Source organism: Mirounga leonina, unplaced genomic scaffold, assembly GCF_011800145.1.
Source record: "Mirounga leonina isolate KUSES-001 unplaced genomic scaffold, KU_Mleo_1.0 Mir_151, whole genome shotgun sequence".
Lineage (NCBI taxonomy): Eukaryota > Metazoa > Chordata > Mammalia > Carnivora > Phocidae > Mirounga > Mirounga leonina.
In genome coordinates, this window is record NW_023270377.1 from 25,297,799 (window position 1) to 25,310,821 (window position 13,023).

Consider the following 13,023-nt stretch of genomic DNA (forward strand, 5'->3'; position numbering starts at 1 on the left):
ATTCAGCTCCACAGACATAGTCCCTATGTTGTCTGTCTGCACTTGTGATATATAACAGATTCAGACATTTAAAAAACGCGTTAACTTGTTATATGAAAGAAGAAAAATGTTCCAAAAGGACAAAACCTGGCCAAATGTGAACACAAATCTGCTTCCATTTCCTTGCATTTCCTTCTGCCAACCGAAGCTCCTGAATGCATTTTCATTTGTGTTTAAAGTATTAAGTTTGAAACATTACAAAACAGAAAGGTAACAAAAACAAAAATTAATGTAATTTCATATCCACAAGGAAGAGAGTATATATTTTGTCTTCCATTTTCCGAAGACCCTTTATTTCACCAAAAAAAAAATATGGACTTTATTTAGGAATAATGCTGCTTGATTCATTACTATTATTCTTTCTTTTTTTAAGATTTTATTTTATTTATTTGAGAGAGAGAAAGAGCACAAAGGGGTAGGGTCAGAGGGGGAAGCAGACTCCCTGCCAAGCAGGGAGACTGATGCGGGACCTGTCCCGGGATCATGACCTGAGCCTAAGGCAGTCGCTTAACCAGCGGAGCCACCCAGGTGCCCTCATTACTATTATTCTTTTCATTTTATTGTATTTTACAAATTGTTCAAATTAATATAGAAATTAAGAACCTTTATTAAATTCCCACAATACAAAACTTAACTATTGTTTCCAATGTCTGGTAGTTTCAGTGAGCAACACTGTCTCAAACTATGAGTTACATTTCCAAATTGCTCACTAGCAGCCTAATTACTTCTGGTTGAAGTGTACCTTTTCCCTTCCTCTGTATGCGTGTGTTTAGATAGAAACAGATGAAGATGATGGATGGATGGATGGATGGATGGATACATACATACATACATACATAATACACAAATGTTAAAGTAATAATAGGGGTGCCTAGCTGGCTCAGCCAATAAAGTTTACAACTCTTGACCTCAAGGTCATGAGTTCAAGCTTCATGTTGGATGTAGAGCTTATTTAAAAAAAAAAGTGAGAAAAAGTAAATAGGGTAAAATATTACCAATAGGTAAATCTGGGTAAAGAGAGTACAATTTTTATTTTTGCAATTTTTTAAGTCCAAAATTATTTACAAAGTTTTAAAAATTTACATGTGGCTTACACACATACAACCAAGATTCTGGCCTCAACTTCTGACTCTTGCCCTCTTTCTCCACACATACCCCGAGCTCATCATACAAATTACTTGTAATTTCCTCCAATGGACGTCCTGTTTCGTTTCCCTGGGGAATTATGACATGATGTTCCAGATAACATGAGGCCATCTCCCCAGAAAAGCCTTTCCCTGCTCTTTACAGGCAAGTTAAGTCTTTCTTCTTTGTGAGAAATGTATTTACTTTACATGTTTGTCTTCATTATAAGACAAAAAAAAAGTGAGACTGCACTGGGTGTGACCTTGGTCATGTCACTTTACTTTTGTATGCCTCTGTTTATTTATAATATGGAGATGACAGCACCTACTCTTAGGGCTATTTAGAGGATTAAGTGGGTTAAATCATGTAGTGTTTAGAGCAGCCTGAGGAATAGTAGGTGCTCCATGATGTTAGTTATTATGGGGGTGTGACGGTGATAAGTGGTACAGTATCAGAAAAGCACTAGAATGATAAGAGGGAACACGGTATATCCTACACCAACCATTGCAGAAACTTACTAAATATTTTCAGGTGAGTGCATGAATCGATGGATGCTCAGGGAGTACATTAATATTAAAGGGAAGAAGTAATGAAGATTTCAACCACAGTGGTAACAAGGAGGAGAGAAGGAGAAAACGAATTTGCAAAGCCTTCATGTAAACCTGTATCAAGTGGTAATCCCTTGACTATGGGGTGAGAGGGAAAGGATACACAGTATTACGCCATCGTTATCTTAGGACCTTCACGAAGCCCCAATTTTAGGTGGTATTTCTGGGATATGATTACACTGGGACCTTTAGCACTATCTCCACCAGGCGATACGGATCAGCTTCTGAGAGGGTCAAGTACATCTCTGTGTTATGCGAGACATTTGTTTAAAAGTTTATTATATCTATGTGGCGATCTTTAGTCAGTGTGTGGTTGTATATATTTGAAAGGATTCAGATCAAAGACAATATATAACCATATAACAACATAATAAATTTTAATGAGACTTATAAACAAGGTGAAGGAACAAGAAAAAAAAAAGAAAAATGTAACAGCCTAGGTGTCATTATTTTTAACATTGATTTGCTCATTTATATCCTATATGGCTTTTAGAGAAAAAGTGACATAATCCTGGCTCAAAACCGTGTTTCATCAGAGAAGTGAACTGATTTTGTTAAATCAGTTAAATTGAAGTTAAGAATATAATAAAATAAATGCAAGAATACAAATATATCGCCTCTTAATAGCATTTTATTTAAAAGTTTACAATTAGAGCACTTGTAATACACAAAATGTTTAAAAGTTACACAGGCTGCCTGTAGGAAGGACTTTTCTTGTAGGCAGAAGGAATGGGGACCTTGTGTTTAAAATGTGTGGAATTCATAGCGCAATATGGGGCTCAGTAAATCAACAGAATCCATAATCTGAAGGGAGTGGACATAACTTCCAAGTTATTCCAAAGTTGCCAGGGGTGGGGTAGAGGTGGAGAGAGATGGTATCAATCTGAAGGTTTCACTTGGCTCTGGTTTAAAATCCAAAGGAAAACAAGAACAGAAAACCACCTTAGCAGTATCTGCTATCTGCTGACATACTCCAAAACACAAAACTGCAAACCAGTGTCCTTTGAAGAAATCCATACTTTAAAGACCTCTGCCACTTCTCAAAGTCAGTACTATGAAAAGGAATAGGAATATTCCTGGGTGAGCCAGATAATTGAGCATAATTATCAAAAAGATGCATTACATAAACATCATTATGAAGGGGTTCATAAATTAAATCCATATTTCGTTTTAACAAATTTTTATAGTATTCTGACTTGTTAAAATGTCCTGAGTGTGGCAGATGCTACTTAAAAGCAATGACAATAGTGTATTGAAAGTATGTATGGTAATAGTTCAGAAAATAGAGCAGCGACATTTTCTACCTTGATCATCATTCATCAGCACCATAAAATGTTAGCTGCAAAGAGGCACATAGGTAAGCTTGGCCCACCAAAAATAAGGCATTAGAAAATAGATGAATTCTCATGTAGAACAAGTTATTTAGGAAGAAGTTTAAGCAAGGTTTGTAAAAAGTGACGGACAACAATTTGTGAAAGAAAAGAACATTTAGGCATAACCAAGTAAACTGAAAATAGTCTGGTGTCAGTATTTGTCTCTATGGAAGATGGCTGGGGAGTCCGTTCCTTTAGATCCAGTGTGGCTTGGGTTGACTTCAGCTGGAGCTGGGTGTTTATGCTCTATGCCATTTTCCCAGCACTGAACTGCCTGTAGTGGAAAAGACTCTTGGAGTCCACGTTGCGGGATTTCTGCACAGCTTCAGCAAAAAGTTTGGTCACCTGAAAATGTAAGGGTGGGAATGTTAGTGACCCACATGCCACGAAAGTGAGTATTTAATGAAGCAGGAGTGAAAGGTCAGTTTCTGCTCCCAATTTCCAAAGGGACATGTGATGAAAGACACAAAAATTTTTATTTATTCGGGACTTTCTCCTGTATTTCAGACCTTACCATGAATAAGCTAAGCCCTGTCCCTCAACTCCCCCAGGGATTAAAACCGACTCGGGGGAAAAAAAATATGATGGGTAGAAAGTTACTGAGTCTTGACGTACAGTTCTTCTCCGTGATAAATTTGGTGGGTCATGTCCAAGTGGAACTAAGCATACCTCAGGTGATCATTTTCTGTGAATTGGACAAGTGCTTGCACCGTGTCTGGATCTTCAGTTATCATTAACCTGTTGCTCTTTTATGGTGCCTTTCATTTAGAAACAATGGAACAAAAGTTTGTATCTTTATTCCATGCCACACCACACTTTTTATTTAAAAGATAATAGTATGGCTAATGAGAGCATGGCTATCCGTGGCTTTTGATTATTTCAATTGCTTGATCACCAGTTGTCTCAGTTAGGCCATGACCTACCCTAAAAGCACCATTATTTTAGATTCTATTTAAAAATTCTTCTCCATTCTGAATGTTACAAGAAGGGGAGAAGAGGGATGTGCATATGCTGATGAATACTCTTAAGGGTGACGCAGAAATAAAAACCTGCACGTAGCTGTATTTAAGGAAAAGAACATACCTGGAAATTAGTGAGGAGAGCAATTCCACTGTCAACAGCTGTCCTCCGAATCACATAATTATCATGGACAAACTTAGTGTTGTTATTGGGGAGGTTAATCACCAGGTCAATGCTGCCATCTCTAATCAATCTGGAAGAACAATCAAAATAAACAAAAGTTTGTAGGTGGCAATGTATATTTTATAATTAGTTTTCAAAATACTAAAGTAATTATTCTCTTACGCCACTCAAGTCAATGCCATACTGAGTTGACTGCCACTTGCCCTCCTCTATTCCTAAATAGATGTTCAAATTATACTCATTTGGGGGTTATAATTTTTTATTGTGTTCTCGAAAGAATTCTGGTGAAAGTCTAACTAATTAAATGGAAAGATTTTTCTTTCTCAAACGCTTCATCTATCCATAGAAGAATTGGTAATTTGATAGGTATTTACTTATTTTACAAGGAGGTTTTTCTCCAGTATTGAAGTCCATTCCACCTCCATACTCCCAACTCCCAGATTAACTTTACCTCACTGCCTGCTTCCCAGTGCCTCCAGCTAATGGTGTGAGAACACAGGTCACCTGATTTTGAAATAAATCACTTCACATTAGGTTGCTGGGCTGCTATAGGTACTAGGAGACATTTAAATGTCAAAAACATGAAGTAATGCTAATTGTTGTTTTATAAGTCCTAACCAAGTGCTTATAGCTTCAGTGGAAGTCTACTAAGGTCTGAACAATTTGCCCTTCTTTTATTAATTTGATAATGATTTATAGGCTGCCTTCTTGAGAGCCCTAACAAATGGTAGCCATTTAATAGATTGTAATATCCTAGAACAACTGTGAATTATCTCTTATGTACCTAGGCCATATATTTCTATAAGTGTCGATGGAATGTAGTCCCTAAAGACTCACATAGTGCACTAAAATAATATGTCTTACCAAATCTAATGACGACATAGCCTGAGGCATAATAACCAACCAGATCAGAGAATAGTAAATCAGGTAATTCAATGGCATTACCCTACCACTCACCACAGTCTCCTGCATATAGCAAGTGCTCAATAAATTGGACTGATTTATTGACACACAACCTCAGTGAAATGCAGCAGGTCAATCTTATATTTGATATACACATCTATATACAATATAAGCTTGATGTAAAATATAAAGTGCTGCATTACATTCTTCATGTCTCTCTCATCACTGGTGTCCATCCAGAAAAGCATCCTTACTAGAAAATATCTTGAAAGATGCTATGTATCACCACGTAGACATATGGCATTATATGTTATAGTAACAGAATGGTTCATGAGAATGAAATTTTACAATAAATAATTCAGATGAATAAATCCACAGATTTATTCATCTGAAATGGCTAAGAGGACTTTTAGAAGACTTGCAATAGGGTAAGGTGAAGTATTCACATCATGCTAGTTCCCGAAGTTAATCCTCTATCTGTAGGAGGATAGAACTCTGCCCAGTTCTTACTTTCTGATGGAAGAGAGGCTGGGATTCTGTCCTTCCTGAGAGGGCCATGCCACTGGGGTGGCAGGGACATTGTTGGCATTGAGCCAGTCTGACGTGGCTTCCGTGGCAAAGAGCTGCATTTAAAATGGAAAAGTCAGTTACTGTATCACAGGGAAGGCTTTCATGGAGCAAAGAAACCTACTGGGACACATCCATCATTTAAAGCATGAAGTATAAGGGGCGCCTGGGTGGCTCAGTTGGTTAAGCGACTGCCTTCGGCTCAGGTCATGATCCCAGGGTCCTGGGATCGAGTCCCACATCGGGTTCCCGGCTCGGCGGGGAGCCTGCTTCTCCCTCTGACCCTCTCCTCTCTCATGCTGTTTCTCTCTCGCTCGCTCTCCAATAAATAAATAAATAAAATCTTTAAAAAATAAATAAATAAAACATGAAGTATAAGAAAGTGGTGTATATGAGAAGCAATAATATCATGAATAGAGATTTGGACTCTCTGTCCAGAGTCATGGGCACTTTAAGTATTTTTAAAATATTCTAAGGAATGATTTAATGACCTCAACTGTAACTGCTTTTGTAGAAGAAAAAAATAAAGAATTATTCATGGCTGAGGATTCATTGTTATCAAATCAACAAAGCCCCATGACCACAGGCCCACTCTGAGCCTTTGGAATCATCTTGTTTTACTGAACCGGGTTTTGCATGGAGGTATTCGTGGCAAAGAAGTTTTGCCTATAACTGCAACAGCTGGAAACTATGACTTCATACGGAAACAAGAAAAGGAAAAAGGAAAAAGGAAAAATATACTGGAAACGCATTGGACCTTTGTCCCAAATTCACGTAAACTAAACTTTCTAAGTTTTTAGCTGGCAACTCCTGTGGAGCTCATGGTACCTTTGTTAAAACTAGTCTTTCTAATAATTTTATTCTATTGAAATTTTTAAACTAATCACGTTAGTTAAATCTTTCAAGTTGAAAGGATATATTTTGAGGTATTTCATTCCTTAAGATTCATTAATATTCTCTTTTGTGAATAGATCTCAATGCTTATAGAAAACGACTTGAAAAAATTAATATCACATACCTTGAAGCCTTCATTGTGTAATTGTTCAGCCACACCAAGGAATCTGGGACGGAATGATTGCTGAAATTAAGAGAATTTGACAAAATTCACTTTCTAGATACACTGCTTTTCATTTAGTCACATGCAATATGATTATTTACTCACACCATCATCCAAGGCAATGCCATATGTTGCCAGGTGCTTTAGATTCAAAGGTGACAAGTTCAATCCTTTACTCCTCCTATAAGTAAGTACGAGTTCTTACTTATTTCTCTGATATAGATAAGATTACACCCACATTGTCTTGCTCTCTACAGTCTGACTTTTCACCTTGCGCTCAAATTCCTTTACTCTCTACTTAGTCCACTTTGTCTGCAGATTAAGATCCACCTCAGTCCTACAGGGATCCTTCCCCAGGTCAGGGAGAATTTAAAGACACCCGGGGTAGGAGTCCAACACCAGCTCAGCCTTGCTAATCGTTCTGCCTGCTCAACCGGCTGAATTCTAACTTGGTCCCGCTCTTAGGAGACTGGGCCCTGTCCTAGCAGCTTGTGCAAACCTCCCTGCAATAAGTCAACCATTTTGGACTCAATTTTGCATTAACTTTAAAGTGAAGAGTAAAAGAATGGGCTCTGGAGTCACTAAGCTGCCTTTGAGATCCTGGCATTACCATTCATTTTTAGTGTGTCCTTAGACAAGTTAATGTCTTTGAGTCTCCATTTCTTCCTTTTTAAAACTGCAGTGAGCATAGTAGTGTATCTATTTCTTGGGACTCTACAATAAACTGTGTGACCTTGAGCAACTTACTTAACCTCTCTGTGATGTACTTTCCTCATCTGTTAAATGGAAATAGCAACAGTGTCTGTGTCAACAGGTCCTTGTGAGTATTTAATGAGTTAATTCATAAGTAAGCATTACTTAAGTGTCCATATAGGAACTTAGTCCATTAATAGTTGTTGTACAAGGTTACTTGTCCATTAATAGTTCTCATTAAGTATTCATTGTTATTATTAAGATGTTTTTTTCTTCAGCCTCCCAGAGGCTAGATTCCTGTCCCTGCACCATAGTTTCCAAGCCTGGCTTCGTCTACTGACTGTCATACTTCAAATACAAGCCAACTTCCTCTTCACATATATTTTACTTCCAGACAAGATTCCCTCATGTTCCATCTCACCATTCAGATATGTTCTTAGAGCCCATCGTTGTGAACTTCCTAGAGCCTCAGCTGGACCCATCTGGTTTCCAGGTCCTGCTTTCCCTGGACTCCTACACATTGTCACCAGAGTTCTTCTATTCTGAACTTACCCCCTTCCTGTGACCACAAGCCAGTATTTGCAAGACAGTGGTCACGGTGAGAGAAAAAAAGGCTAAGTCGCCTACCTAAAAGTCAGTCGCTTACCTTGACCTCATTAACTTGAATGTTTGAGTAACTGAGCTAAATAGAATATGAAAATCATACACAGTTAAAAACATATCTATTCTGCCTTTTGGCTGAACATTTTGGATGTTTTCCCTTGTAAAAAGTTTATAAACAGATGAAATAATTTGGTTACTTCAGTAAATGTTTTATAATCTATTTAGAAACCATATTAGTAACAGCTAAAAAAAAATCAAGGAGGTGATCTTATTTCAGAATCTTGGAGAAACCAAGAATTGCGATAATAAAACATATCAAGATCCTTGCACAATTTTGATAATGTTCAGCCCATAAAACCTCCTAATATTTACTTGCAGAGGCTTTCTGAGAACAGATCTAAATCCTAGGAAAAGACTCCAAAGACTATGTTCAAATATAAAATTCTTTCAGATTCAGGCCATCTCAATCCCAGAACTGCAGTTTTATGAGAGGAAATTTTTGGCAAATAGAAAAGATAAATGCAACTTGATGAATCTCAGCTAAGGTGGGCTCAGGGGTTATTCATGGACAGTCTTCTAGAACACAAATTGTAACCATGCCCAGGATAGTAGCTTTCCATTCCTGCTTAGGACCAAACAGGAAGAAATGGGCCTTAGGTGCAAGAAGCTCATGGCTAGACATAAAAAAGGAAATAAATAAGTATAAAATCAGAGTAACTCAGTGACATTAGGGTAATTTAATGAGGCATATGGCAGTCTCCTTAAGAATAGGTTAGGCAGAAGAAGAGGACAATGACTTTTCAAGTTTGATTCTGCTTGGAAAGCAAGGGACTGAATTAGATGCCATTTTAGGTCTCTTCACATTTTAAGGTTCCTTGAAATGTAGTAAATATGCATGAAATATTCTAAATGAACTTCTTAATTTTGTCAAATCTCCCTGATTTGGAACAATACACTGCAACCTTCTGCTAAACACAAGACAGACTTAAGTAAGCACCAGAGCACAGTAGAAGATGCAACATAAAGTTGTCCAACCACTTATTTATTAACTGATGTATTATATATTGAACAAACTATTCTCAATTTCTTAAATTTTCCCCTAGCAAAATGTCACTAATAATATATGGCCATGTGATAACATAACATTGAAACCATTTTCTAAAATATCATTTCGGGGCACCTGGGTGGCAAAGTTGATTAAGCGTCCAACTCTTGGTTTCAGCTCAGATCATGATCTCAGGGTTGTGGCACTGAGCCCTGTGTAGTGCTCTGTGCTCAGCTCGGAGTCTGCTTGAGATTCTCTCTCTCCCTCTCCCACTGCCCCTCCCCCCTCAAAACTCTCTCTCTAAAATAAATAAATAAATCTTTAAAAAATATATCCTTTCACAAGCACAGTGGTCCTCAAAATGTGGTTCCCCAGGAAATCAGCATCACCTGGGAACGTGTTTTAAAATATAAAAGTTAAGGGGCACCTGGGTAGCTCAGTCAGTTAAGCATCTATTTGCCTTTGGCTCAGGTCATGATCCCAGGGTCCTGGGATCAAGCCCGCATCAGTCTCCCTGCTCAACGGGGAGCCTGCTTCTCCCTCTCCTCCCGGCTCCTGCTCTCTCTCGCTATCTCTGTCACTATCTCTCAAATAAATAAATAAAATCTTTTTTAAAAAGGTATAAATGTTTGGGTCCCACCTCAGATCTGTGGAATCAGGAACTCGGAGAGTGAATCCCAATAATCTGCATTTTAAGAAACCCTCCAGGTGATTCTGATGCACACTTAAGTTTAGGAGTAGGAGGGAAGAGGGACTAGGAGACCCATCCTTCACTCATTTTGTAATTTGAGGTGAAGATCCATTAACCTTGGCCAAAGTCACAATGAAAAATGTTGAGGAAGGAGTACCAGAATGTAATTTTTTTCTTTGCTATTTTAAAGTAAAATAAGTCAGCAAGTCCTCTAAGACCTGCAGATACCAGTCAGAACCTCATTATGGAGCTGTTTCAATGCTGCCCCCCAAGTGGAAAAGATAAATATCCAACATGACAGTATTGGCAGTTCCCAGCCGGGGAACCACTCTGCCTTCTGGTCTGGGGTGTCGGCTTTCATAGCCACATTATAAACTTCTATCAAACATGTATTGAACACTTGTGACACATAAAACAGCCTCTCTACAAAAAGAAATTACAGCTGTCAGCTTGCATCTGAGTAGCCCCGGATTTAATAGCTGATTGAAAATACCTGGGTAAGAAACCATTTGTTACTAAAGGTGAAAAGTACAAGCTGATTTATTTCCTGGAAAATGTTTATAAGAAAGTCCTTTTAAAATGAAAAATATATATACATTTCCTCCAATTATCATTTTCACATTATTCCAACTTCTGGCTGCAGAACAGAAAGCCAAGTTAATATTGTGTGGTGCTGTGGACTCTGTAGGGACGTCTGCACCAACAACTCTATGGTTGTTCCTAATGATTCTGTACTGAAGATAAAAGGTTATTCATGTCACTTGGAGTTGTCTTTTTCAAATAAAATGCTTGCTTTGTGTTTCTGAGCAATGCTGAAGCGCAGATGTCAGGATGGTGCTCGCCACTCCACAAACATCGCTGAATAGCCCAATCAGAGGGGAAAAAACAGTGAGTGCTCTTGATGTGCTCTAGAGTAAATCATTTATTGTTAAAGGGTGTTCCAGATAACTTCAAAACAGGGCAGAGTGCCTACTCATAGCAACTAAAAATAAATCCTGATAGGATGAAAGGAGGCTGGAAATATTGCAGGGAAAACAAGGATGATTTTGTTGCCATATAAACCTACATTATGCCTTTCTTATGTTAGGATATAGGCCTATGGAAGACCTCTTGTTAGAGACCCAGTGCATGTAAGAGTTGACAAGAATCCTTTGACAAAATCTAAATCTTGACTTTCCCCCCCCACTAAGTTCTAGTTATATACAGTTGATGTTATGAATATTTCAAATTCCCCAGGTGATTTGTCCCATAGCATTTAACTTTGGGAGGGCAGAAACAGAGGGTCTGTGTGTATAAAGGAGTAGGGTGGGAAAGAGAAAAGAAAGAAAAGGTTAGGAAGACTACAGTATAACAAATTAGCGTGTGTGTGCCCTCACACACATACACACACACACACACTCTATTTACTAAACGTTAAGAAGTGGCTGATACTTGCTAGTAATACATTACTATTTAAAATATGTGTTGGGCGCCTGGGTGGCTCAGTTGGTTAAGCGACTGCCTTCAGCTCAGGTCATGATCCTGGAGTCCCTGGATCGAGTCCCGCATGGGGCTCCCTGCTCAGCGGGGAGTCTGCTTCTCCCTCTGACCCTCCCCCGGCTCATGCTCTCTCTTTCTGTCTCTCTCTCATTCTCTCTCTCTCTCAAATAAATAAATAAAATCTTAAAAAGAAAAATATGTGTTAAACTACCAAAAATAAGAAAAAAATGTTTCCTGGCTCAGAGTCATTTTTACCTCTCCTCCGTAATTTCTCTTTTTCCTCAATTTTCTCTTGCAACCTGTTGTGAAAATGAATGAGTTAAGGTATCTTCAATTAAATCCTTGTGTTCATAGCACGAAGCTGGGTCAAGGTGGGGAGATAAAGTGAAAAGGCCTTTCCCTCAAATAAATGGGACAGGTCCTGACTATCCTCCTCACTTCTCTATGAAGGAATAATAAAGCAAATTAACTGCAGTGGTGCTGGTTACCAGCGCTCATCTGTGCATGGATTCTATGCGGCATCAGGCTAAATGAATGATTATCTTAAGAAATCAAAATGCAGTGGTGGATTTCTTTCTTAGAACTTCACTCAAGAACTCAACAAAATGTGTTCCTTTGTATTTACTGGCCTTAAAGCCCATTTATACATTAGCAGTCCTTTTGTTAGGTCATTCTCATTTCTGACTTTATATATTTGAATGAGTTGATGTGAATTATTCTGACCACGCTGAATCATGTTAAATAAAATGATTTTTTAAAAGTACAATGCATACTGAAATATGGAACCTTAATTACTTTGTCCACAGTTTCTAGGAAGCCTAGGTAAGAGGCTGGGGTTAGACTTGGTCCCATGCTATCCAAGAAGATACCCAGTGAGTTTTCTAGCTATTAATGCTCCAGTTAGTATATACTGTCATGTTGTTCGGTTAAATTTATGACGCGTTTTTAAAAGCCACTCTCAGTGATAATCCACCAGATGGTGACAGAGAGGCTGTCCTTGAATGGCTGGGAGCAGCAGCTCTTCCTTGCCGCCCACACTGAGTAGGTCAGAAGTGACTCTTGTCCATCTCCTGCTGATCAGATCTACCACAGCTACTAATATTTTATTAAATATAATTTTATATTAAACATTTCTCTATTTTTTTTGAAGATTTTATTTATTTATTTGCCAGAGAGAGAGAGCACAAGCAGTTGGGAGTGGCAGGCAGAGGGAGAGGGAGAAGCAGGCTCCCCGCTGTGCAAGGAGCCCCATGCGGGACTCGATCCCAGGACCCTGGGATCATGACCTGAGCCAAAGGCAGATGCTCCACTGACTGAGCCACCCAGGCATCCCTTAAACATTTCTTTAAATATACTTTTTAAACTTTGTAGTTACAATAGACACATATCTAAAGCCCTAACTAACGTTGTGCACTTACACACAAGTAAAAAGTTCTTTGCAAGAACTCATGTAGCTGTTGCAATACTGATCTCTTTTAAAAAGAATGTACTGAAAGATAAAAACTTCGGTGGGCAGAACCTCATTCCTTTGAGAAAACTCTTTTTACCCTACAAAACCCTCTTTTTACCCTACAAAACTCTCTTTTTTTTCCACCCATAAAGCAAAAAATTCTGTTCACTGATGCCAAAATCACACAAATACTCCATAGGGATCAAATTAATTTTTGCTTAATATTTCCTGCAGCACTAGAACCAAA

The 13,023-nt window shown here is 38.3% G+C and overlaps 1 protein-coding gene across 1 annotated transcript in view; it reads right to left on the reverse strand.

Moving 5' to 3' along the window:
• Window positions 1-2,232: 2,232 nt before the first annotated feature.
• The window catches only part of CPS1 (carbamoyl-phosphate synthase 1), a 357,074-nt gene continuing 346,283 nt past the window's right edge, over window positions 2,233-13,023 (reverse strand). Inside the window, exons 41-44 of the mRNA XM_035007224.1 lie at window positions 6,777-6,836; window positions 5,702-5,814; window positions 4,229-4,358; window positions 2,233-3,490 (exon numbers count right to left, since the gene is read on the reverse strand). Of these exons, the coding sequence (XP_034863115.1) occupies window positions 3,392-3,490; window positions 4,229-4,358; window positions 5,702-5,814; window positions 6,777-6,836 (402 nt within the window). The 3' untranslated portion in view covers window positions 2,233-3,391. The remainder of the gene's footprint in view (window positions 3,491-4,228; window positions 4,359-5,701; window positions 5,815-6,776; window positions 6,837-13,023) is intronic.